General features: G+C 41.9%; 1 protein-coding gene and 1 long non-coding RNA gene across 4 annotated transcripts in view; one reads left to right on the forward strand and one right to left on the reverse strand.

The window, feature by feature from the left end:
- RARB (retinoic acid receptor beta) overlaps positions 1 to 25,378 on the forward strand; it is a 775,222-nt gene that overhangs the window by 664,942 nt on the left and 84,902 nt on the right. For all 3 annotated transcript variants that reach the window (XM_033212816.1, XM_033212817.1, XM_033212818.1), the window contains one exon: positions 12,485 to 12,626. In XM_033212816.1, coding sequence (XP_033068707.1) covers positions 12,485 to 12,626 — 142 coding nt within the window. The remainder of the gene's footprint in view (positions 1 to 12,484; positions 12,627 to 25,378) is intronic.
- On the reverse strand, positions 12,634 to 24,414 carry LOC117084257. Its single transcript, XR_004437374.1, has 4 exons — positions 24,368 to 24,414; positions 15,725 to 15,774; positions 15,007 to 15,134; positions 12,634 to 12,971 (listed from the first exon to the last, which is right to left on the reverse strand). It is a non-coding gene; the product is annotated as an uncharacterized LOC117084257 (long non-coding RNA).

Raw genomic sequence — 25,378 nt, forward strand, 5'->3', positions numbered from 1 at the left:
CAGATGGGAAGTAGCCACTGAGGAGAAAAATGTAATTTTGATACAGGAAATAGAAGAAGAACAGTACAGCTTTTCACTCAAGATATATGTTTCTTCTGTCTAAAGCCAGCAATTTTGGAAAATGAAGCGAAGAGTTTAAAAATAAGGGCTCTGTCAGGGAAAATAAAACAGGTCTCCCTACATCCATTTGGCTGCCTTTAATTGAAAACTGGAGAACAATCTAACTAATTGGCAGGTACCTCTTTTATTATGGAGACTGTTTTTCCCCTTCTCTCCAGTGTAGTCAAAAGGCTGTTCCTCTTTTTATCAACTAAAGTCAGGTATGAAATGGAAAAGCAGAGAGGTAACACTTAAAAAATTAGTTGTGTCTGTTCTGCTAAATGTTCTCCTACAAAACAACTTCAGAAAGTGCAAAACTTAAGGTCTCTGAAACAGCAGCAGCTCCAGGAGTGTATTTTCGTATAGCATGGTGCTTAGGTGGAAGCTATAATGTGTTAATTGCAGACAAGTTCATGTTGTTTAAAAGAACTTTTTCTTTTGCATTGGGGACCTATTTAATTTCAAATCTTGGCACTGTGCTGACATAATATAGCTACTTTAATTTTAAGGATCAAGAAAGAGGAGCCTGTGGGTGAAATTTGAGCCTATTTTTTTGCTAATTTGGAATAAGAAAGAGGGGAATTTGGGATAAATCATTAAGTTAACGTTGCTGCCTGAATTTATTATATTAGAGTTTTACCAATGAAAATATCACTTCATTTTTCCTTTCCTTGCATATAAAGCATTTTGGTTTAAATTTAGGTTTCTTTGCTGATCTTTCTTTTCTTCCCTTTCCTTCTACACAGAATATCCATATGATATTATTTTTTAATTATAAAAGTTGCACTACTCCATCACAAAAAAGATTGTTACATCCCTGCCTGCAAAGGACTCCTGTTTTGAAGGAGAAAGAGACACAAAGATCAATTGTTGCACTGTTGTAGAGTGAGTGGTCCAACAGCATATGCTGGTCGTGGGGGCTTGGTGGGAGCCTGACCCCTCTTGGGGGCTGTGTCTTGTAGCATGAGCAGTCCTGAGCCAAAGGACAAGGTGAGGAAGGGACTTTCAAGTCATAGGGCCTGTGGAAAGGCACCGAGCAGGGAGAGAACACTCTAGGTTTGGGGGACCTGGGTAAGCATGACTGGACAAAGGCATGAGCAACTTTGAGGGGCGGGTGGGCTTTAAACCATTTCATCGCTGATGTCGGTGTGTAGAGGTCGATACTCTTAGCATTATCAGGCATCAGCCTGGACTCACCACAGCTTTTCCATACAAGGACAGAATCCATTTTGAGAGCTGGAGCTTAAGTAATATTTTCTCAATAAACTTCATGAGATTTTTGCACTGTCAGAGCAGCGTCTGTGGTGAAGAGAAGCAGAAGGCTACATCCAATAAATCCCTGTTATTTTTCAGTTGTCAGACTTGACTTCAATGTAAATACCTGACTAGCTTTCCTACTCCCATTCTCATATACTCTATGATTTTTTCCTTTTTATTCCAGGGTCAGGATGGAACCATGTATAAGTGAGAAAAATTCCAGTGAGAAGATCCCAACATGGCCCTGAAAATTAAATAGACTTGGGAAAAATGCACCAAGTTATAGACAAGCATTTATTTTTCTGTACTAATTTAGGTCCTTAACATCATAAAGCAATACAAGTACATCATAATTATTTGGGTCTGTGAGAGACCTTTGAATTATGCAATATGCAGCATTGCCATGGTGATGTGCCTTGCCGTCAACCAGCATGTTATGATAGAGCCATATTCTGGTTTTGTTAATGGCTAAATGTTGCATACCAAACTTCCAAAAGAGATTTTAAAATTCATGCTCTTTGGTAAAGAGTTTCAATATATTTGAGCATGTTTTGGTTCTCTCTCATTCTGCTTACCGTTTTTTCCCCCCTTTTCAGTACGGATAAGAAAATTTAATCTGGGTCCAGATGAGATTTAGTCATTAATGTGCAAAGCAGCTGGGGTCCACCAACTCCTGGGCTGTAGCTGAGCAACTATTTTGTTGCTTTTTCTTTTTTTCAATAAAATAATTGAAAATTTAAAAACTTAAAATTCATTGGCTTCTTGCCCTGTTATACTTAGAGTAATCCTGATAATAGATTGGTAACTATGGATTTCACCAAGGGAGGGCACAAAATAACTGACCCAAGTAATTTAGAAAACAGATGTCTTTAGTTGGTTCAAATTCTCAAGACCAGATTTAAAGAAAGCATGTGGAGAAGAGCGAAATCTTCCATTTTAGAGGCTTCGTTTCCTCCTGTCATACAGTTTTTCTTCCTGCCACATCTTAATTCAAACTCTTGAGAAGAGATAAAGTAGTTCCCAAGATATCACATTTATGATATTTAGCCTACTGCACAGAAATTCCTTTGGATAACTACTCAACCTCATACTCTTTCCCTTCTTTCTAAGTCACCTTTATTTCGGTGGCTCCCAAGTGGTGGTCAGAGACACCTAGGGGATTTAAGATGAGCTTTTAGATATCCTCTTGAAACCGTGCCTAGATATGTGTGCTCTTTCGAAGGAAATTTATCCAGTTTCAAAGAAGTTCTTTGTATTCTCTTGGCTTCTCCCACTCCCCCTGCACCCCCACCCCCAAGTCCCTTTTACACTAGAGAAATAAAGCCCAGTAGTAAAACATAAAAGCCCTCCTGAAAGGTTTTTCTTTCTAGCTCTTACTCAGGTCATGGATTTTCTCAGAGGCATCCCAAGGGAATCCTGTGGGAGAATGAGTGTGCTTGCAGTGAACTACTTAATTCTGTCTGATCTACAGTCTTTAAAGTAGACGTTAGGTCAACCAGAAGAGAAGAGAGACTATCCAAGACTGCCACGTCCTCATAAAGGAAAAAGAGGTGGAACACTTTTGCTGTAGATGGTATTCTATAGCCTGGACTGACTACATAATTTGCAGGACTTTTTGCAAAATGAAAATGCTTATCTCTTATTCAAAAATTATTTAGGGCTGAGCGCGGTGCCTCATACCTGTAATCCCAACACTGTGGGAGACCAAAGCAGGCAAATCACTCGGGGCCAGGAGTTCAAGTCCAGCCTGGCCAACATGGTGAAACCCTGTCTGTACTAAAATTACAAAAATTAGCCAGGCATGGTGGCAGGTGCCTGAGATCCTAGCTACTCGGAAGGCTGAGGCACAAGCATCGCTTGAACCCAAGAAGCGGAGGTTGCAGTGAGCCAAGATTGGACCACTGTATTCCAGCCTGGGCAACAAAGTGAGACTCTGTCTCAAAAATAAAATAAAAAAATAAAATTATTTTGAATTTTAGGACAGTGACAGCAGAGCAGTAAACCAAGCTCCGGGCCCTTAGGTGCAAGGTCCTGAGGGACTGCATAGTCACATGCCCTGCCCAGAACACAGTTCTTCACTTTTTGAAGACAATTTAGCAGTGTTTATTTGCCTTATGAAACTTGCTCCCTGAAAATTTTGTTTTGAGATAGTTGATCACAAAACCTGGTGGACTTGCTGCCTACCAATTAAAGTGGGGTTATGATAATCAGACCTATATGATACCTGGTCATTTAAAACAATATGTTATCCAAGGTCATGTTTTGGAAATAGAAAAAGATATATTTTCACCTAAATTAAAGGACATTTTATCCAACTGAGTAATCTCTCCTTACTACTGGTTTCCAGTTTACGTTACCTAGTAACATTTCTTCCCTGGCTCATGTTCCTCTAAAATAAAGAACATTGTGAACTGAATACATTGGCTTCATGCCCTTCCTGGGACATCATAGACTTTGGAAGTTTAGACCTTGATGTCTGATGATGTGAGTTCAGGTTCTCAGTTAAGAACATGGGCCACCTTTTCATTGGTCTTCTCAGGGAGTTTTAATTAATTGGGGATTAAAAGGATTGAGAGCTGTTGTCTCTGGGTCTAACAGAGGTTCAGCTGTCAAGGGTTCACTTGACAAAATCCAGGAAAATACTATAATCATATTCTTCATGAAAGATTTGCTTTCACAGTGATGATGTTTTGATAAATCTGTAATCTCTGCCTTTTTTAGGACATTTTTCTATGCATATTTCCAAAATTCAGGCTTTCTTTTCTAATGGTAAGAGTAAGTGTGCTGAGGAAGCTTCTAGACCAAGGGAATTGAAAGGAGACCTTTAGGCCTAAAATACATGGTCAAGTTCTCTGAAAGGCCAGAAGGTACCCTCCAAGTTAGCAGGCAAGAGGTGCTTATAGACTAACAGACCTTATAGAAGCCACGGCTACACCTTTACTAAATCCCCAGCACTGGAACCGTGTCCTGGTGGGGATTTATTACCTTTTTTTAAAAAAAACAAAAATAAACAACTCTGAGCTTTTGCCCTTGAGACAACTCAGCTTTCTTGTTTGGAGTATAGATTTGGTCTTTTTCTTTTTTGTGTCCCGGAGTTTGGCCCCCTCTAACTTGACTTGTTCAGTGTTCTTTTCATTACATTTATGTCCACCCTCCCTGCATAGAAGGAAACTCGCTGTCATCAAAATAATAGGCTGTTTTTCTACTTTCTCCCTCCCTCTCACCCATTGTCTTTCAGTAGGGTGAAAAGGTCTTCACTTTTCTCTTTCTCGCCCCAAATTTTGCTATTAATAACTTCTCAGACGTTGTCACGCACAGACTTCCACTCACTCCGGAGGGTGTTTTTTGTTTGTTTAAGGCAACGTGTTTCCTGGTTTAAAAACCATGTTTCCCAGAGTAGCTGTGATGGGATTATTCCACACTCACCTCCTACTGGCAGCATTTACTACTGGCTGGAAATGAGCATTACTGGCAGTTTTCTGCTGGCCTGGGGTCACACTGCACAGAGTTCCAGCCTGCTGCATGGCTGAATGACTACCTGGTCTGGTCATTTGGTTACTTTTTTATTCAGATGAGGTTAGAATCTTTTAATGACTGAGGAAAATATGACTAAGTAATGCTTTTCCTTCTTTTGCTCTAGAAGGAGAAATTATTCTTTTGAACTTTGCATGGGATAGAAATTAACTCTGCAATAACCCAGCTCACATAGATGTACTTTCCACACCACTTTTTGGATGGATTCCCCTGATCCAATGCTTTTTACAACTAAATATAGTGCCAAATTGCCTTAAAAAAATTTTTTTTAATCTTTTACTTAGTTCCTTTCTTCAAACAATCCTGACACATTCCACACGTTAAACCTGATGTCAATGGCTCTAAGGCTAAAAAATAACTTCCATTCAAAACACCACAGTATGAATTCTCACAAGCAAATGTGTGATTAAATATGAGTCAGCAGATTGCACTGTTATTTTAGAAAGCAAGGATTCTTGGACTACATTCCTGCCTAGACTCAAGGGCAGACTCAGGGTATTAGGTATTTGTATTGATTCCCAGAGCTCAATATCTACTTCAGATAGATACGTGACGAAGTCAGTGAATCACAGCTTCCCGGACAATCCTGGCAGAATATAATTCAGCCCTCTACTGCACAGACAAGTACAGTGTCTCTCCAGTAAACACTTGGCACGGCCTTTAAGATCTTCCCCGGTTTAAACATTAGCCCCCTCTTCCAGCTGTATCTTAACACCCCCCCCCCCCAATCATTTACATCTCTGCCGATGTGGACCACTGGCTGTTCCTTCTGCTTTCTTACTCCTGACCTCTGTTGCTTACCCATAATATTCTTGGGGGAAAGCCTGCCTTTCCAATTCTGTTTTTTCACTAGAGCTGAGATCAAGTGCCAGTTTTCCTCCCTTCTAACCCCTTTGAATTCCTAAGGCCTTTATTTGCTCAATAAATATTTTATGTGTCTACAATATGTGAATCAGGCACTACAGTGGACACTTTTTCACTTTCTGCTTCCATAAAAGTTCTTATCACACTGCTTGGTGGCATCTTACATAGTGTTCACTTGACTTATTGTTTCTTCTATACTGAGAAAGGACAGGAACCAGCTATGTATGCTCCAAGAAAGCTTACCACATCTATTCTAATTGGCATTGAGTGAATGAATCAAAAAGTGAACAATTAAATATAGAGATGGCCTTTGGTATCATGAAGTTGTCCATCCCCAAGAGCCTCTATTGTTTAGAGGTTGGACACTGTCCTATACTATTTGGGGATCTTTAATTTAAACATAGAATGTATATGGGAAATTGTTCAGAAAAAAGCTTTGAGGAAAGAAGTTTTGTCAATAACAGTAGCTGCTATTCATTGTATGGCTGCTATGTGGCCAGATTGTGCTAACACTTTGCATGCATTCCCTCTTTAGATACACACAGTTCTCTCATGAGGTACTTTGTCATTCTTTTTTTTTTTACAGATCAGGAAATTGAGGTCTTAATATAACTCACTCAGGGTCATACAGATAGTAAGTGGCCGAGTCACAGTTCAAATCCACGTGTGCCTGAACTAGACAATTCACTAGACCAGTATCTAAACCAACAGAAATCATCCCCTGTGCAAGATAGTGGAGGTTATTGTGTGTGATAACATCTGAGAATTAGAAGGTGAAACAGGGTTCATGTGCAGAGAAAAAAAAATCTAGAGCAACAATTTGAGGGTATCAGAGGAGGGAAGATGGCCTAACCCAATTCCATATCAAAATATGCAGGAGTGCAGGGAGATGAGCCACTTTTCTCCATGTCCTTTCTTGGTTTGTGATTTAAGATGAGTCCATCAAGAAAATTATAAATTTGATGTATAGGATATTTAGGTATGAAAAAGACAGTTATCCCTCCTTTTGATTTTTGCTTCTTTCTGCACTGTAAATAATAGGGGTGACTGGGAACAGTGGTACTTCATACTCTCAGGGAGACAGAAGCAATCTGAGTCAGATATGGGCGTTCCATAATTACTGCTAATACATGAACCAAATGACTCTAATTCATGTATAGCCTTCTCCACCATGTGAGTTTTTCTTTCTCCTTTTTGGTTGCACCTCAGTTCTTTGATAACAGCAGTCAAAGGGCATGAGGTAGGAAAGTTGAAAAATCCACGGTTAGAAAATGCTTGACTCAGTTTGTAACACAGATCTGTCTTTCCGATCTCGGTAATTGGTGTTCCTTGTGTTAACAGCTTTAACTATTATCAACAACAGAAGTCATGACTAATCAAGCCATGGCTAATAAAGAAAAATCATAATTAACCAACAAAAATTAGGATGAAGCAACAGAATTCATTATTAAGCAACAAAACTCATGTTTGACCGACAGAATTCATGATTAGCCAGCAGAAGCTATGATGTATAACAAAAGTCGTAGTCAACGTGCACAAGTCACAGTTATAGCCAACAGAGGCCCTGACTGACCTGATTCCAACGCAAATCAGTGGGTCTGCTACTAACAGCTGAGAAATCTTATTGTTTAATTTCTTAAATACAGATGATATCATCCTCAAGGAATACATTTAAGAAACTAAGGTATAATCCAAGACGGTTACTCTGGCTCTGGTTATAGCTAGGACTTCATCAACAATTACAATTACGATTACAGTTATAATTACAATTGACTAACAATTGTTAGTCAACAATTATTAATTGAATATCTTCTGTGTGTCAGGTTCTGTCCCAGCCCCGAGCTATTCAGCTGGTGTGTCCCAACAAAATTTATTAGGTGTTGAAAAATTGAAACACTTTCCTGCCAGTTTCTGCCTGGCCATTGCCTTGGGTCTTCCCTCCCTCCATCCAGCTGTACTGACTTAGTTCCAGGAAGGTCATATTTGGCACTGCCTGGAGGCCACCTTGGGTCCACCAAGTTGTCAGCTCAGGTTCCTAGGAACCAGCCTTTTATACCTATCCTACTCCCCTGTCAGGGAGACATGGATATCAGCAAGGAAGATGGCACACTTGGTGGCACTGTGACACCTTAATGGAGAAATGCACATTGCCTATTGGTCTCCCTGAGGCTGTGGCCACCAGCCACAGGTTGGCATTCCCCCATGTCACCTATGTAACCTCTAAAGCAGACAGTACTATTGTTTAAGACTTTAAGTATCACCCTTGAATAGGTATAACATGGAAGGAAAAGCAAAATACCATGGTTGCCTAGGAGAGGAAGCACCCATGTAGGCTTATTAGATCAGTCAGAGAAGGCTTCCTGGCCAAGGTGACCTCATAGAATTTTCCTGGGTTTACTGAGAAAAGGAAGTTCCCAGAAAATGAAAGAGTAAAATTATGGTGTCAGCAGTTCCAGACTTGATAGCAGAAAACCAGGTGGTGTTTTTTTGTTTGTTTGCTTGCTCTTTGAGATGGAGTTTCACTCTTGTTGCCCAAGCTGGAGTGCAATGGCACAATCTCAGATCACTGCAACCTCTGCCTCCCGGGTTCAGGCGATTCTCCTGCCTCAGCCTCCCGAGTAGCTGGGATTACAGGAATGCGCCACTACACCTGGCTAATTTTGTATTTTTAGTAGAGACGGGGTTTCTCCATGTTGGTCAGGCTGGTCTCGAACTCCCAGCCCTCAGGTGATCCACTCGCCTTAGCCTCCCGAAGTGCTGGGATTACAGGTGTGAGCCACCGCGCCTGGCTGAAAACCAGATCTTAAGACTTCTAGCCACAATCACTTGGGATAGTATTGAAACATTCCAACTTCAGTCCAGCGCAGATACCTGCCTGAGGCCCTCAGTGAGGTGCTGCAATGACTCAGTTCTAAGACAAATATAAAAGCCCTCATGATGGTGTCCTTTAAGCCCCAGGCTGGTTTCCAGAAGTTGCTATTCTTGCCCATGCAGGTGGATGGTCTCTCTTCCCTTAGTCTGCAAATACCACCTCTTCTTTCGCCAATTTCTTTGCCCACAGAAACTCCCCAAGTCTCACTCTCTAGCTACCCAACGCATCACTTCCTGGTGTTAGGACACATTTGGAATCCCAGAAATTTGTGACTAGAGAGGACCTTACAAGTAAACTGCCCAACCCCTCATTCAGGGAAAGAGAGAGCTTAGTCCCACATGGTTGTGCCTCGCTCAAGGCCTCTCAGTGACCATGAGGAGATTGCAGCCCAGGCGTTCAACTCCTAATCCAGGGCTGGACCTGTCCTACCTCTGCTCTCTCCTCTCAGGTTGCTCCTCCAAATGGGACTGAATTCATCCTCTGTACATGCTCAACTTTTGAATCTCCTCTCCTCCAGATGTGTCTACCCATCCCTTGGCTTCAATAACTATCCCAAACTTTGTCGCGAAGTTTGAGGGATCTAATTTTAGGTGGGGCAGATCCATGGCTTTAAATCAGTCACATAATAAGAAGCTTATTTGTTTCTCTGAATTCCTCAAACAGAAAATCTTGAGTCAGTGCCGATGTGTGTCTCATGCTTGCCAAGCTCCCTTTTCAGCAGGAAGTGAGGAGGGCTGGGGCTCCTGGCCTGCAGCAGACACAGTGCCTAGTAGGAGTGAAATGACATCTGATTATTGTATTGTTTGCATTTCTCTTATTTCATGAGTACCTTCTAATATTGAGAGTTGATCTGGTTTTCCAAGTAAGCCAGAGAGAAATGGTTTCCACTTTAAATAGTGTTAAAAGGAGGAGTCAACCTCAATTGAAATCTTAGCTAAGTAAACTTTAGGTGTATGAGGATATCTGCCCTCACCCACCACATACACTGGGTCCTCAAAGCAGTGATCCAGAAGGGAGTGAGGTTAATATAACAATTCGTAATACCAATGAAGGAGGAGGAGAATTTGTACGATGCAAACTTCCCTTTGGCTCGGAGGGCATGTCTGTTTACTCAACCCATGTATAAAAATACCTCATAGCATATATTTTAGTCAGCAAGTGTTCTACCATGATGGAAATGATTTACTGAAACTTAGACCTTCTCCTGAAATCCAGCCAAAAATCTGATTTGGAAAACCAAGAAGTCCTATTTAGTTTCTGCCGTCATTGTTACTGAACCACACTGACTGGGTAATTCGTGACATATAAAGTTCTTTAATTCTCTAGTCTTCCTTCATTTGAGCATCATGAGATTGTTTTTCTCGCCTTCCCGGTCACTCACTAAGTGTTTGCTGAACTGAGTATTTGGTTTTTAATAAATGAAGGGGGTCACCTTTGTCCCTATCTCATTTTCTTCCCACGTGTGTAAAGGACCGTGTCTTCCATTGTGCCAGTGTTTCTCGGCAGAAGAGCGATGGAGGTTTCTGTAAACTGAGTTTCTGCATCTGGCAACAGAAGGTGGCCCGCAGTTCTATTTTTTGTAGGGAAAGATATGTTTTTAGGTGACCACTCTGCACAGATTCTGGGAGGATTTCACAGTACTGGTAACCTTTTAGATTCTAAGCATATTTGTAGCTCCAGAGGCACAAAAATAAGCTGTGTTTTCTTGGAAAATGTGTGTATCTGGGACATGTGACAGGAGTTGCAACCTTAAACAAGATTTCCAGGCGCTTACAGTTGAACCATGCCAGTAAAAATATGCTTATTTAGACATTAAAATCCTAGGGTGCCCACGTAAGTATCCTAAACAGTGTGTGTTACACGAGCATTCTTTGCTAATGTGCTTTAGCTTTGAATGTTCTTAGCTCTGGCTCCCACAGTGTTAATGTACTGCAGGGAAAGTTGAACTCAGATGGTGGGTCTTAGTTTCTGTTCAACGCATTCGATGGTGTGTTTCTTACATTCAAGAGAGTAGTTTCTAGTGTTGATGTAAGCCACATGACAACTGGCAAGGTAGACTTCGTCACTCCTAATACTCATAGCGACGTGGAAGTTTTTCTTAGGCATTTAGAAGACAGAAAAGGCAGCAGGTATATCCTTCATGTATGTGTTCAGCAAGCATCACTTGATCATCCATCGTCTGCAAAGCTGTATGTAGAAACAGGGAAGACAAAGAGGAAGTTGGGGACCCTTGCTTCTGGAGCCTGAAGTCTGCTTTATTTTGTCGGTGTTCCACAGAAAATCAGGGTAAATTGCTTCTTTTGTCAAAATGTGATTTTCAAAAAGTTAAAAAGCAAAAAACTCATTCAAGTATTTAGTAAGCACATGCCAAAAATTATTTAGCTCATTGATGAAGGGAATAGTGGGATGACCAAGCTGGTTTAAAGGAAGATATGAGAAAGATATTCAGGTGGATAGAAAACAAGAGAGAAAGGAGTGAAGGAAAAGAGAATACCAGAATAAGATTGCAAAGTTAGATAGAAAATGGTTCATTTCCTAGAAGGCAATAAAACAATAATATTTGGGGTTATTGTTCATCTGGTCAGAAATGTTTTGCACCCATACTAGATAAAAATTATGTGTAATTTACTAGTTTTCTACAGTCTGTAGAGAATCTGAGTCTAATCAATAGTAAATAGTAAGTCAAACAAAGTTATATTTCCTGTGAGTGTTAGATGACACTTAGGTGGGCTTGTCAGTCAATGCTGTAGTACATTACTACCCAATAGAGCTTTCTGCAATGATGAAAATATGCTATATATGTGGTGTTTAATATGGTAGCTATGGGCCAGATATGGCTATTGAGCATTTGAAATGTAGCTAATGTAACTAAGGAACTGAATTCTTAATTTTATTTACTTTTCATTAATTTTGATTTAAGTAACCTCATGTGACTAATGGGTACCATGTTGGACAACATAGCTCTAATATGCCATTAAATGGGCAGACACTCATTTTTATTTCTTGTTTCCAATTTTGGATAATTTTTTAAAATTGTATTTTAAATGTTGTGAGAGGAGCTATGTAGAAGAACTCAGAGAAGACTCCTTTGAAAAAACTAACTCTCGCATTAGGCAAATAATTTCTTTTCTTTTTTCTCTTTCTTTTCTTTTCTTTTCTTTTCTTTCTTGTTGAGACAAAGTCTCACTCTGTCACCCAGGCTGGTGTATGGTGGCACAATCTCGGCTCACTGCAACCTCTGCCTCCCAGGTTCATGCAATTCTCCTGCCTCAGCCTCCCAAGGCTGGGATTACAGGCGTGCGCCACTGTGCCTGGCTAATTTTTGTATTTTTTTAGTAGAGACAGGGTTTCACCGTGTTGGTCAGGCTGGTCTCAAACTCCTTACCTCAAATGATCTTCCCACCTCAACCTCCCAAAGTGCTGGGATTACAGGAGTGAGCCACTGCACCCAGCCAATAATTTCTTTTATTGGGTAAAAATCCTCATATATTGGGTTTCTTGATAGTGGGCTCATCTGAAATTGTTCTGGTCAGCAAGGGAGCCAGTTAGGAAAGCTAAGCCTGTTTGGAGGGAACCCAACTCTGGTATTTTCCAAGTAAATCAGCTTGGAATTAATTTTCCTTTAGCAAGATAATAATGGTCATGTCTAGTTTTGATTAAAAGTGGCTTTTGGGTTTGCAACAAAGGGAGAAGCTCTTGATATCTCACGAGGATTTTAAGGTTTATGTAAGTTAACTTTTCTGCTGCTATCACTTCATTATGCAAAAAGAGCAATTAATGCATTGATAAGGTTGGCTTTGATTTCTGACAAAGCTCATTTGCTTTACTGAGTTTTCTCATCTTCTTGCTTGCTTGCAGGGCTTTTTCCGCAGAAGTATTCAGAAGAATATGATTTACACTTGTCATCGAGATAAGAACTGTGTTATTAATAAAGTCACCAGGAATCGATGCCAATACTGTCGACTGCAGAAGTGCTTTGAAGTGGGAATGTCCAAAGAATGTAAGTGGAGTCTCAAAAACCTTTTTCCCTTTTTCCTTATTTCTGTGATTTGCTCACCTTCCATAGTCATGTGGAATTCACACATGACACTAATGATATCTTGCCAAAGGTAGGTGTGAATCGAGATGACATGAAAATGGGGATTGATATGGAGATTTTGAGATGAAACTTGAGTGACAGTTGGTGGAAAGGCAGGAGTTAGGTGTCGTGGATGGCAGATTTGTATTCCAAAGTGTTGGCTAACACGCTGTGGATCCCAGAGTCATTAGCAGTAACTCAAGCATATCGCACAGTCACATGGTGACTCCATTTCCCCATCTTGACAATGGATATAAGGATCTTCACCTGTATCAGTAAGGATAAGATAAAATGATAGGCATGAATGTTAACAGTAGTCATAATTTGCCCTTTTTTTAGGAGGGAAGGATTTGGAATATACAGGCTTTAGTGTAAACAGAGTATATAAACACTGCAACAGATTTTACTCTTTCTCTCTTGGACATGTACCAATGTAGGGAATAAGAAAGTATTAGGTGGATGGCTTGGCTCAAGCAGGCCTGGGGATGTCATGGGGATATGTGCCCAGTGACACTCTTGCGGGACTTCTGCTCTTCCTGTCACTCTATCGCGGGGGGATTTTGGTGATGGCGTGCTGTGCACCTGTGAGCAGTGGGCTGGGTGCTGCGTGGGGACCCTGGAGATACCCGAGACATGGCTACTGCCTTCCAAGAGCGTGGGACAAAAAGCCAGTCACCCCCACCATGATCCTCTAATGGAGTTGGAGGAATTATGTTATGAATCAGGAGCTCTTAGATTTTGGAACTGGGAAACGTGACTCTTGGGTGAAATGACTGAAGAGGGAAAGCTCCTACAGCCAACCAGAGGCACTGCTCTGAGGGTGGTGCCCAGCTGGGAACCTTGCCTCTGCTTGGAGCTGTTGCTCAGGGATTGTAGCAGATGTCTCTTGGTAGCCCATGCAGATACCTTTCCTAACTGTACTCCTGCGCCTTCACCTTTCCTAACTGTACTCAGATTTTAGTTTTCTTTTATACCCGTTAGATTTCTATGCTTCAGAGAAAACTTCAGGGCTGGGATCCACTCAGTCAATTAAAGCCAATCAGCATATTTTATGTTCCAACCACATGTGTGAACATGTAACCTAGGGTGGTTCAGTGAGAGGGAATTCAAGACTCGTGTGTAGAATATCAGGACAGAAGTACCCTTCCCTCTATGCATGTGAACAAGGAAACAGGTAGCCACAAATACCCTGGTGGCCATCCTCCAATCCCCAGGGAAGTCAGCTGTAGGACAAAGCATGCACTGTAGATGGTAAAGTGGAAAGACAGAAATCAAGCTCGTAATAGCACCATTGAATTACTGAACCGGCCAGCCCTATGAAACCACTGCCTCCAGGTCGTTTTGTTATATTTGCCAAGAAGAACCCATTAAGGCTTTTAGAATGGACGTCTTGTTAATATTTAGAGTCCTCATGAATGAGAATGCAGTGGGTCATCAGACAGGAAAGCATCTTGCATGTGCCATTCCTTCTGGGAAGCTCTTTTTCCCCTAGGCAATTCCATCTGCAGGTGATGGGTCACTTGGCCACATTTCATCCAGTTCCTTTCCCTCCCTCTAAATTTTAGAGCCATTGAGTTACTCAAAATCCATACATTTGAAGATAGGAAGCTGACATTCAATTGGCTCAGGCTCTAAATGCTGCCACTGAAGAGAAAAGTATGATAACCTGAAATAGCCAGATTATTCCTGTGTGTGAGATTCACAGGATGATCACCTACTGCTCCAGTTTTGGTCTGATGTTCTGTACACATGGATGTCACACAGCATTTCTGTGGGAGAATGTCAGTTCAGGCTGAAATTATAAATGAGTAAGCCAGATGTGGTCTCAGGGAAAATCAGTACTTTTGCATTATTTTGTGTGGGCTGGAGACCCATTTCCTGCTTACATTACTTAAAACCCATATCCTGCTGCTCTGTAAAAACTGGCAGCTTGGTTGGCAATTAAAAAAAATAATGTTTACACCCACAGGAAAACTCTAGCATCAGCCCTCAAGGAACTTATCACCTTAATTAGATTTAAAAATATAGAAATGGGAAGAAAATGGGATCATTATGTCCAAGTACACAAAAATAAATATATTTTTGTTAAAAGGAAATTGAAGGGAAAGAAATAAACACTTGGAATATAGAGATTGAGAGTCTAATAGGGTATTTTTAAAGTTGAAACAGAAGGAAGCAGGCAAATATGAGAATCAGTAACCAATTATACCACAGTATACGCAACTGAAATGAACCCAAGAATAATAGATACTCGTAGAATGTTAGAAGTGAAAAGGGATCTTAGAGATTGATTTTCACTCACCTCTCTCATTTGACATACAAGTACACTAGGACTCAGAAAGATGAAACGGTTTTCCCAGCTGTCCCAACTGGCTGAAGACATAACCAAGACTACAGTGAAGTCGGCCACCTCTCCTCCCCATGCCTTTTCTGCAATAGCAAGATTAGCAAGATTCACATTCCGTTCTAGCCATAGGACATGTCAGTTCATCTGTATGTGTCAGAATCCTTTAGATGTGAGTGATAGAAAACCCAGCCCAAGCTGGCTTGAGCTACAAAACTCTGCACATGTCACTGAAAAGTCCAGAGTAATATGCTGGATCCGAGGGCACATGTTTGTTTTCGGGGCACTGTTTCTTTGTCTCTCACAGCTGATTTTTGCTGTGCTGGCTTCATTCTCAGGAAGACTTTCCCCATGTCTGACAAAGAAGGGCACCAACAGCTTCAGGCTGATAATCTATTGACCCATTAAAAAGAGAGACTCTTAGATCCCGATTGTTCCATCAAAGCCAAGGGACAGATTCTCAGTGGCCTAACTTGGGTCATGTGCCCCTCTATGAATGCATTGCTTTGGACGGGGGATAGAATATTGTGATTAGCCAGGTCTGGATTATGTGACAGTATCTACAGCCCAGGATTGAGGTTGACTTCACCCAAACCGTGTGGGTGGGGAGTGTGGAAGAAAATGTTCCTCAGAGGAGAATCAGAAAGACAGGAGGCAAAAACGACTTCATGTTCACCACGATTTGTCAGGTCCCACAGTGCTGTTCCCAAGGCACTCTTCTTTATGCTGTGGGAGAAAAAAAGAAGGATAAAAACTGGGGAAATTTAAGAATCATTATAGTAATAGCTAACTAGACAGGGTATTTTCTATGTGCCAAGTACTACATTAACCACTTTTTTTTTTTTTTGGTCACTCAGGCTGGAGTGCAGTGGCGTGATCTCAGCTCCCTGCAACCTCTACCTCCTGGGTTCAAGCAATTCTCCTGCCTCAGCCTCCCAAGTAGCTGGGATTATAGGCACCTGCCACGCGCCCGGCTAAATTTTGTATTTTTAGTAGAGATGGAGTTTCATCATGTTGGCCAGGCTGGTCTTGAACTCCTGACCTCAAGTGATCCATCCACCTCGGCGTCCCAACATGCTGAGATTACAGGCGTGAGCCACCATGCCCGGCCTACATTAACCACTTTTAATGCTTTATCCCATTGAACCTCATAACAACCCTATGAGATAGATTAGTTATAATTCCTCCTTCCCAAGTCCCATCTTTTTTTTTTTTTTGGCAGATGTGGAAACTGAGACACAGAGACATTAATTTACTCAAGGTAACACAGTTAGTAAGGGGCAGTGCTGAGATTTGGATCCAGGCAGTTTGATGAGAAAGTCTATATTCAAATTGAAATATATACTGTGTGCCATAGGAAGCAGCATTTAAAACTCCCAGTTCCTTTTTCCACTCTATTTTATTGCCAGTGGTTAATAAAACAATAACCATGCTCCTTGCTCTATATTAGAGATGTATCCCCTAGAAAATCATGTGCAAATTTAATTTTTATAGATCAAATTTGATTTTACATATGTAAGGGGATTTACAAGTAAAAGAAATCCTTTAACGTGGCCTATCAGAACAGTGTGCTTATTTCTTCATTTTTTTTTTTTTTCTGTTTTGTAAATACTGCTGGGTATACCTTGTATTTTCCAAGGACTTATAGAACTAGGGAAGCCTTTTTGCAGAGAAGTAGCTGTCTGTCAAAGCATAGAATTTGAACACGGTAATGGCAAGTAAAAAAAAAAATCGATTTTTAGCAGCATTCTAAAGGTGGCACAAAACTTTACTAAGAATTGGAGAAGGAGGCAAAGGAAGCAAATGGACTCAAAGTTGAATGATGAACTTCTGCTGGTGGCGTGGGAGGTTTGTAGTGATGTCAGAAGAGGAAAGCATGTGGCAAAGCCGTGAAATAAAAACAATTAATGAAAAAGAGAAACAATAAATGAAGGCATAACATTTGGATTATAAAAGAAATGTCCAGACAAGCTTATAATATAGATAATAGCTGATGGTCCATGATGAGAAAGAAGATTTAAGATGATACTGTTTAGAAACCATGGGAGTAAAGCCCTAGCAAGCCTGATCACATGCATTTAAGTCAGTTACAGAAATTCAACTGATATTTCAGATCGTTAAGCCAAAGGTCAGCAAACCATTTTTTAAAAGAACCAGCTCTTCGGGCATGGTGGCGCGTGCCTATAATCCTAGCTACTCAGGAGGCCAGGGCAGAAGAATTGCTTGAACTTGGGAGGCGGAGGTTGTAATGAGCGGAGATCACGCCATTGCACTCCAGCCTGGGCGACAGGGTGAGACTCCGTCTCAAAAAAAAAAAAAAAGGAACCAGCTCTTTTTTTTAAAAATGTTTGAAATTTTAGAAAATATTTTTGAGGCCCTGTGCAGTAGCTCACACTTGCAATCCCAGCAATTTGGGAGAAGGAGATGGGAGGATCTCTTGAGCCCAGTAGTTTAATGAGACCAGCCTGGGCAACATGGCAAGACCCCAACTCTACAAAAATTTTTTTTAAATTAGCTGACAGTGATGGTGTGGACCTGTGACTAATCAGGAGGCCGAGGCAAGAGGATCACTTGAACCCAGGAGGCTGAGGCTGCAGTGAGCCATTTTCATGCCACTTCACTCCAGCCTGGGCAACAGAGCAAAACCCTGTCTCAAAAAAAAGAAAATATTTGTCCTGGTCTTCATTACTTAACTTTGCCATGATAGCACAAAAGTAGCCATGGAAAACATAAACAAACAAGTGTGGTTATGTTCCAGTAAATCTTTATTTACAGAAGCAGGTGAGGGACTAGGTTTGGCCCACAGGCCATGGTTTGCCAACATCTGATTTAAGTGGCTCATCCAGTGGCCACAGATGCCACTTAGGGCTGCTCTGTGATCCCATCCCACACTTATCTCCTACCAGTAGACACACCCAGCTTCCAGCCACACTACACCATGCTGACTTAGGAGCCCTATGTCTCCATTTTTCTGAGGATTCACCTCCTTCTCCTTCAGTTGAACCCCAGGAGCCTGATGAAATGTTACTTCCTCTTTGAAGCCACCCCTAAGCCTCGTTCCACACTCTAGGCAGAGTTATTCATTCTTCCCTCCCCAACCTCGTGTTCTCACAGTGCTTTGCACAAATCTCCATGAACCGCAAACTTATTATATTATACAGATAGTATGATTCTTCACACACCAGTGAGTCTCCCTGGCTTGATTATAAACTCCTAAAAAGCATGCATCATGTCTTTCTCACCTTGTAGCCCCTGAACTTAGTATGAAGCTTTGCTCAGTGAAGTTAGATTGATCAAGTGGTTAAATGTGACCAGTTTTAAAGGCAAACCCAGCTTCTCCCTGGCTTTACTTTCTGAAAAGTTGTCAGAGGCAAAACAATTCTAGGTGTGTATTCAAATTGTAGTCATTCATTTATCTTCTAGGGGCCCAGAACAAGTTATTCAACTTCTTTGAGGCTGTGTTTTCTACCTGGATGAGAGGAACATTGGTATTGCCTAACAGCCCAGGCGTGACATGAGAATTGATGCTTTTAATCCTGTTTAGACAGCAGTGTTTCCATAAGCTGCTTCCTCTTCCCAGTTCCCTCCCCCAGAAGACATTAGATCTTCTAGGGCTTTTGCCAGTGAAAAAGGCTGAGCTGAGCAGGTGTCTTGGGTAGTTGTGCATGGCAGAAGCCCAGTTAAGAGGGAGAAGCAAAGATGGACATGTGTTGGGGTTTGGACCTTACCTTTGCCAAACCTTAGCTATCACAGAAGGGGGTCCAGGGATAGGGGAGACACTGCAGTCAGGAGGTCAAAAGGAAAGTGGAAGGCAAGAATTAGGCCAGAATTACGACTTGGGTGCTGTGAGGAAGGGACAGTAGAATACCCTGGATGCCCCTGAGGTTAGGCTAGGTTCCCATGGGTCACTGGCCTCCTCCAAGACTGGGTGCCCCCACCCTGTGTCTGTAACAAAAACACCGTGGAAGGTACTGTTGCTGCCACCCCCTCATCCTAGTTCCTTTCTTTCTGAAAACCACTGGCCATGAATTCATGCAGGGGAGCCTCTTTGTATTGCTCTTTGAGGTTATGTTGATGTGCCGATGCCCTTGAGTGATGAGCAAAACATGTCTGATTTTGTTTGAGAATGCATTTTAACGTGTATTTCACAGCATTTTTTTCCTATGACAGTTTCATAAGTGTATTTGTAGAATAGAGCAATTGAATAATCTCTGAATTTAAGAGTCCCTAAGTACTCATTGACACCTTTTCGTTTGGGGCATATTGAGCTTAAGAACAGCTTTTCATAAAGTCTCTAAATTCCAGTTTATACTTTAGACGTGAACGTCCCCATGGGTCGATTGGATGGAATGAATGTGCTTTGTACGGGCACTTAGATACTTCTGTGGGAGAATTTTGTTGTTCTGTGTTTCTCTCATTCCCCCTTTACTGTTCAACTTAGATTAAAACAAACCTTTCGGACTAAAGGCACTTAACCTTAGTTAGAATCACCTTTGCTGGTGCACAAATTATATTGATGTGCTCATTGGTTCTACTGCTGGATTTTACTGGCTTAATAACAGGGAAATTCATATTGTAGGTTGCCCTGTGTAGTTGGGAAATTACATAAAAATCATCATCAGGGCACTTAATGTCTTTCTAATTTTAGTTTATTTCTTCATTTGTTCCCGTGTTAGATCCCAGCCTGTTACTTTGCTTCCAAGGTTCACTGTGATCATTTTGTTCTGCTCACCAGAGACTACCATTAACCCCCACCTTCTCTTCTTGCTCTGTGGCACACAAATCCCCAAAGAGCCTCCCAAAAGTAAGCGAAAGGCTGGAAACTTCCTACTTTTATATCTAAAAATATCCTAGAAGCTGGAAAATAAAAATCTGCTGCCCCTTTCTACTTGCCAGATATGAGTATTTGCCTGCATCTGTTTAGGAAATTTCTTTAAAAAATAAAAATTCTGTTTGGGTACCAGCAGCCCGGTGATGTCAGTGCCACTGCGGGACTCAAAGCCCATTAACACTCAGACTGCAAAGGAAGTATTAACATTCCTTCAGCTTTACTGACACATTTCTCCCCACTGCCTGTCTCCTGGAGTGGGGACACTCAGTACATCCTCACCTTAGAAAAATGAGAAATTTCCATTACACAATAGAACAGCACAGGGGAAAGAACAAAGGGCTTTGAAGTTAGCCTGAGCTGAGTTCAAATGCAGCCTTCGCCTCTAGCTGTCTCAACTTGGGCACGTGGCAAAATTTTGCTTCACGTGAAATGAACTAACCCATTGCGTGGAGATTATCACAGCAATGCTGCAGGATTGTTTTGTGAATTGGACCTCATGGGGTAATGCATTTAGCACCATGCTTGGCACATAGTAGGTGTTGAATGAGAGTGGTTCTCTGCTACTGCTTCTTGCGGTGACACAGTTTGGCTACCACTGTTGCTGCCGCCACAGCTGTGTTTTATTATAGTTCCAGCCTTGATTATACTTCAGGAGAAAAGTTAAAAGTAGAGGCTCTATTCATTTGGAATTGTTTAGAACGTAGAAGTGCAGTCCCAAATATTATGTCACAGCCTTAAAAATAAAGCTTGCAAGCATGGTTTCTGAAATAAATATCCACCTTTCTGGGCTACCTAAAGCGGGAGCCAGATGGCTCATCTGCCCAGAGATGCCGAGACATGTGTAATCAGAGAATGGGAGAGTATCCTGGTATCCTGGAACTCAACTCCATGGAGAAAACTGAACTGGGGTGTTAGAAAGGATGCTTGGCCCCCTTCCTGCCTCAGTCAGCTCAAGGTGAGGCCATCGGGGTCTTCCAGTGGTACTGAGCCCAAGCTAAATCACCACAGAGGCAAAGTTTCTCCTCCCCTTCCCCTTCCCTGCCCTCCCAGCAGCTGCCTTTCTTTGCTCATCTGGCACCTTCCATCTCTCCTCTGCCTTATTTGGGACTCTGTAGCCTGCCTTCCTCCAGATCCATCATGTCCCTTCTCCTAACCAACTCCTATCCACTCTGTGGCCTTCTCAGCAAGACCGCTTTTGCTGTTAGCCACCCGAGAGGAAAGCTGGGGAGGACATCAGTGGTGCTGTGGCAGTTCATGGTCACAAGAGGCTTTACTAATGGCAAGAGCCCCAAGACTTCAGGTTATCCCGTGCAGCAGGTAGGACAGGAATCATATTCTGATTCAGTTTCCTGAAATTGAGAGAGGGTAAGAGACCTGCCTAAGGTCACACAGCTGGTTTACACCCATGGGTCTTAATTCTAATTCTCAGCATCCTTTCAACTACCCTTTGCTTCTCTAAACAGTGAACTTCTTGCACACATTTAAGACTACACAGTTTTCAGTATCTTCACCTGTATTCGCTCCCAAATCAAGTATTCTATAATTATAGACCAGGCATGGTGGCTCACACCTGTAATCCCAGCACTTTGGGAGGCTGCGGTGGGTGGATCACTTGAGGTCAGGAGTTTGAGACCAGCCTGGGCAGCACAGTGAAACCCTGTCTCTACTAAAAATACAAAAAAATTAGCCAGGCATGGTGGTGTGCCTCTGTAATCCCAGCTACTCTGGAGGCCAAGGCACAAGAATCGCATGAACCCAGGAGGCAGAGGCTATAGTGAGCCAAGATCGAGCCATTGCACGCCAGCCTGGGCAACACAGCAGGACTGTCTCAAAAAAAAAAAAAAAAAAAAAAATTATATATGTGGTTTGATGTGATATGTATACTAGTTTAATTCTGTATTCCCCTAAGTGTAAACTGCATGCTGTGATATGAAATGTAATTTTAGGGAATAACGAACTTGAAATGAGTTAGTATCTACTCATTTAATGATAAAGTTATTTCGTTTTCAATATTTATTGTCTTTTTATTACCAATGAGAAAAATCTGATGCCAATACAGCCTTAATATTAGATGAATCTCTGCTAATCTCTCTTTTTAACAGAGGATGGCAACAATACCTAGGTAGGACTGGATTGTATTTATTTCAGAGGTCTGCAAATTTTCTTAAATGGCCAGGCAGTAAATATTTTAGCGTCTGCAGGCCATTTGATATTTTTTGCAACTACTCAACTCTACTATTGCGGCTTCAAAGCTTCACAATTGAGCATGGCTTTGTTCCAGTAAAACTTTACAAACACGGGCAGTTGACCTGAAAACCCTGTTTATTTTTTACCCTACCTTTCTATTTATGGCAAATGGCACTCCTTTCCCCTTTACAGTAGTAATATAAAAATTTCCTCTAAATTTTATTTAAGAAAAAAACCAATTGAGACAGAAATCAGAAGTGTATAGCAGCCTGTTAATATGTGCAAAATTGTGAAGGCAGTACTTCAAAGGACTGAAGTTTGAGAAACACTGGTTTTATATGTTCTTGTATCTTAGGAATAGAAGCAGAGTCTTAAGCAGTGGCCTCGGTCCTCTCAGAGTCTCTGTAGTGCCTCAGTTGCTGGTCAGATCCCACTGACATGCCCCTGCCTTGCTGCCTGCCCCTAACCCTTCCTCACAACCTGAACTCTGTGCACAACTTGAAGATGGGAAGAGGGGTCTCAGTTTCTTGGATCCTCAAGGTTTAGACCTTTCCTAATAAAACAAACGGTCAATGAATGGGTGGATCTGTCACAGTGGATTTTAAGCATCCAGGGGAACTGATGGAGGGATAATGAGAGACATGGGAGACTCTCAAGTTGCACCACTTACTCCCCGTCCCAAAGAGTGGCAAGGCAGTATGCAGCTTAAAGCCGGAACTTAAGGGGCAGCCAGTTTCATACCCCAACCCACCACTTACTTAGCTCTGTGTGATCTTGGGCAGGTCAGTTAACATCTGTGTGCACGAGGTTGCTTGTCTGTAACATGAAGAGTGTAATAGTACCTACTTCATGTGGCTATTGTGAGAAGGAAATGAATTAATATATGGCAGGGGCTAAAAACAGTACTTAGCTAAGCATTAGCTCCTGTTACTGTTCCGGTATCTGTTATGATACTGAGCTATCCCGGTCTCTAAAGATTGGTGTATTCGTTCATCAGTGGTCCTGAGTGATTGTACAGGACAGCTAATGCTCCTTCCGGACCAGTGGTCCCTTTACTCAAAACAAGAAGTATGTGTACTTGGGACTCACATCTACCCCCACAAAGCACGGTGATGGGTAGATGGGGCCAGAAGCAGTTTCAGCTCTAAGCCAGATGATCTGATGTTGGAATTCATGGCCCTTCAACACTTACAGAATCAACTCCAAATGTCCAAACGTGTTAGCATGAGCAGAGAGCCCTGCACAGCTGCCCCAGCCTGCCTGACACCGATCTCTTGTCACGTGCCCCGAAATGTGCCATGCACTAGCCACTAGCCACTCAGTGTCCTCGCATGTGACACAGCATCCTTAGGCTGTGCCTGCTGTTCTCTCTGCCTGCAGTGCCTTTCCCTCCCTACTTCTCCTTGAAGCCACCTTCTTCCTAAATGAGCAGGCATGCACATGTACACACGACACACTTTTCTAACAGCAAGGAGTGTGTGGGGGTCACTCTCACCTCTCTATGCTATGATGTGTTAGTGGCACCTCTGTTGAGATGACTTTCAGAGTCAAACGGTTTCTTGGGGGGGTTCAGGAGATTTTGGTATCTGTGTGTATATATGTGTTGAGAGACAGAAAACCCATCACACAGGAGGTCCCTCACTGGCTAGGGGTGCTTCAAGGATGAGTATGGAGTTTGGTTTTTATTTGAGTCTTTAATTGTGAACCCAGTGCCTTGTACTTCATAGATATTTCTGGAATGAATTGAAAGCAAAGGGTACGGCTGGGTGCAGTGGCTCACGCCTGTAATCCCAACACTTTGGGAGACTGAGGCAGGCGGATCGCGAGGTCGGGAGATTGAGACCATCCCAGCTAACATGGTGAAACCCCGTCTCTACTAAAAATACAAAAAAAAAAATAAAAATAAATAAAAAACCCGGATGTGGTGGCATGTACCTGTAATCCCAGCTACTCAGGAGGCTAAGGCAGGAGAATTGCTTGACCCGGGAGGCAGAGGTTGCAGTGAGCTGAGATCGTGCCACTGTACTCCAGATTGGGTGACAGACCAAGAAAGACTCCATCTCAAAAAGAAAGAGAGAGAGAGAGGAAGAAAGGAAAGGGAAGGGAAGGGAAGGGGAAGGGAGGAAGGAAGGAAAAGAGAGAAAGAGCGAAAAGGGTACTTAAGGACTGGGGATTCTGAATCAGGAACTTCTGTCTGATCTTTCCAAGAATTAAGTGATTTGAACACGTGGACTTAAAGTGAAATACAAGCCCAAGAAAACCTTAGGTCTTATTGATATCTTATCATGAGCCCATTTTTACCTTTCCCATTCTGCCTGCTTTCCCACTTTGCACCATATGGATGATAGCGTGTTACCCCTTTCATGACATGACATCACAATGCTGTTTGTCCCATGGTGCATGTAAACAGATGAAGCTTGTAAATAGGTCCTAACAGAGATTTGCTTTCTCTCAAAGCTATACACACACACACACACACACACACCACACACACACACACACAAATATTTCATCAGATCAATCATTTGTTAAAGTGCACTATTATTTTAAATACCGCTAAAAGGGAAAATGGAGCCTATTAAACCAAGACACACTACAGATTGTAAGACAGGTGGCAATTTCAGAAACGGGGAGAGGAAGGGAGAGAGGGAGAAACCAGATATCAACCCTGTAAGAAAAAAGGAAGTGCCTTACATTCTAAACTGGAAATATTGGATGTTTTCATCTTGAGCTATTTTTTATTCTGCTTTAAATAGACATTGATAAAACCTTAGTGCCCAAAGACAATCCCCAGCACAGAGAGTTGGCTGAATAAATATGCAAGTGCTTCTAAAATAGCTGGCAGAGAGCCCTTTGTTTGGAAACAAATGTCTCCCTAAAAATAGCAACCCGAAATTCTCCTGCAGTCCCTGTGTTCTGGAGCAATGAACATGGCCCTTTAAGTACCTTCTCCCAGTGACAGCAGTTCTCAGGAGAGTGGCTACCTAAATCACTCAGTAAATCCTTACATAGAGTACAGTCTGGAATTTGCTCTTCCTGGAGTGGTATCAAGCACTTAAACCCTATCTCTTCTCCCTCTGCTATCACAAAATATTAACTATCATGGTTAGGTTATTTCTTTCATCCTTCTCCCTTTACAGCTGGAAAACAAAGAGTTGAGCAATTATGTGATGAATTAGATTAATGAAGACAGACATCTTTTAGTACTGGGACCAAGCAAAGCAAACATCCTGTTTTCTCAAGAGAAGGAATGTTTTTGTCCCAAATACACACTTGATTGTTCCGACACTTCATTTCACCAAGCGTAAAATA

The sequence above is a fragment of the Trachypithecus francoisi genome, unplaced genomic scaffold, assembly GCF_009764315.1.
Source record: "Trachypithecus francoisi isolate TF-2019V2 unplaced genomic scaffold, Tfra_2.0 Lachesis_group0, whole genome shotgun sequence".
NCBI lineage: Eukaryota > Metazoa > Chordata > Mammalia > Primates > Cercopithecidae > Trachypithecus > Trachypithecus francoisi.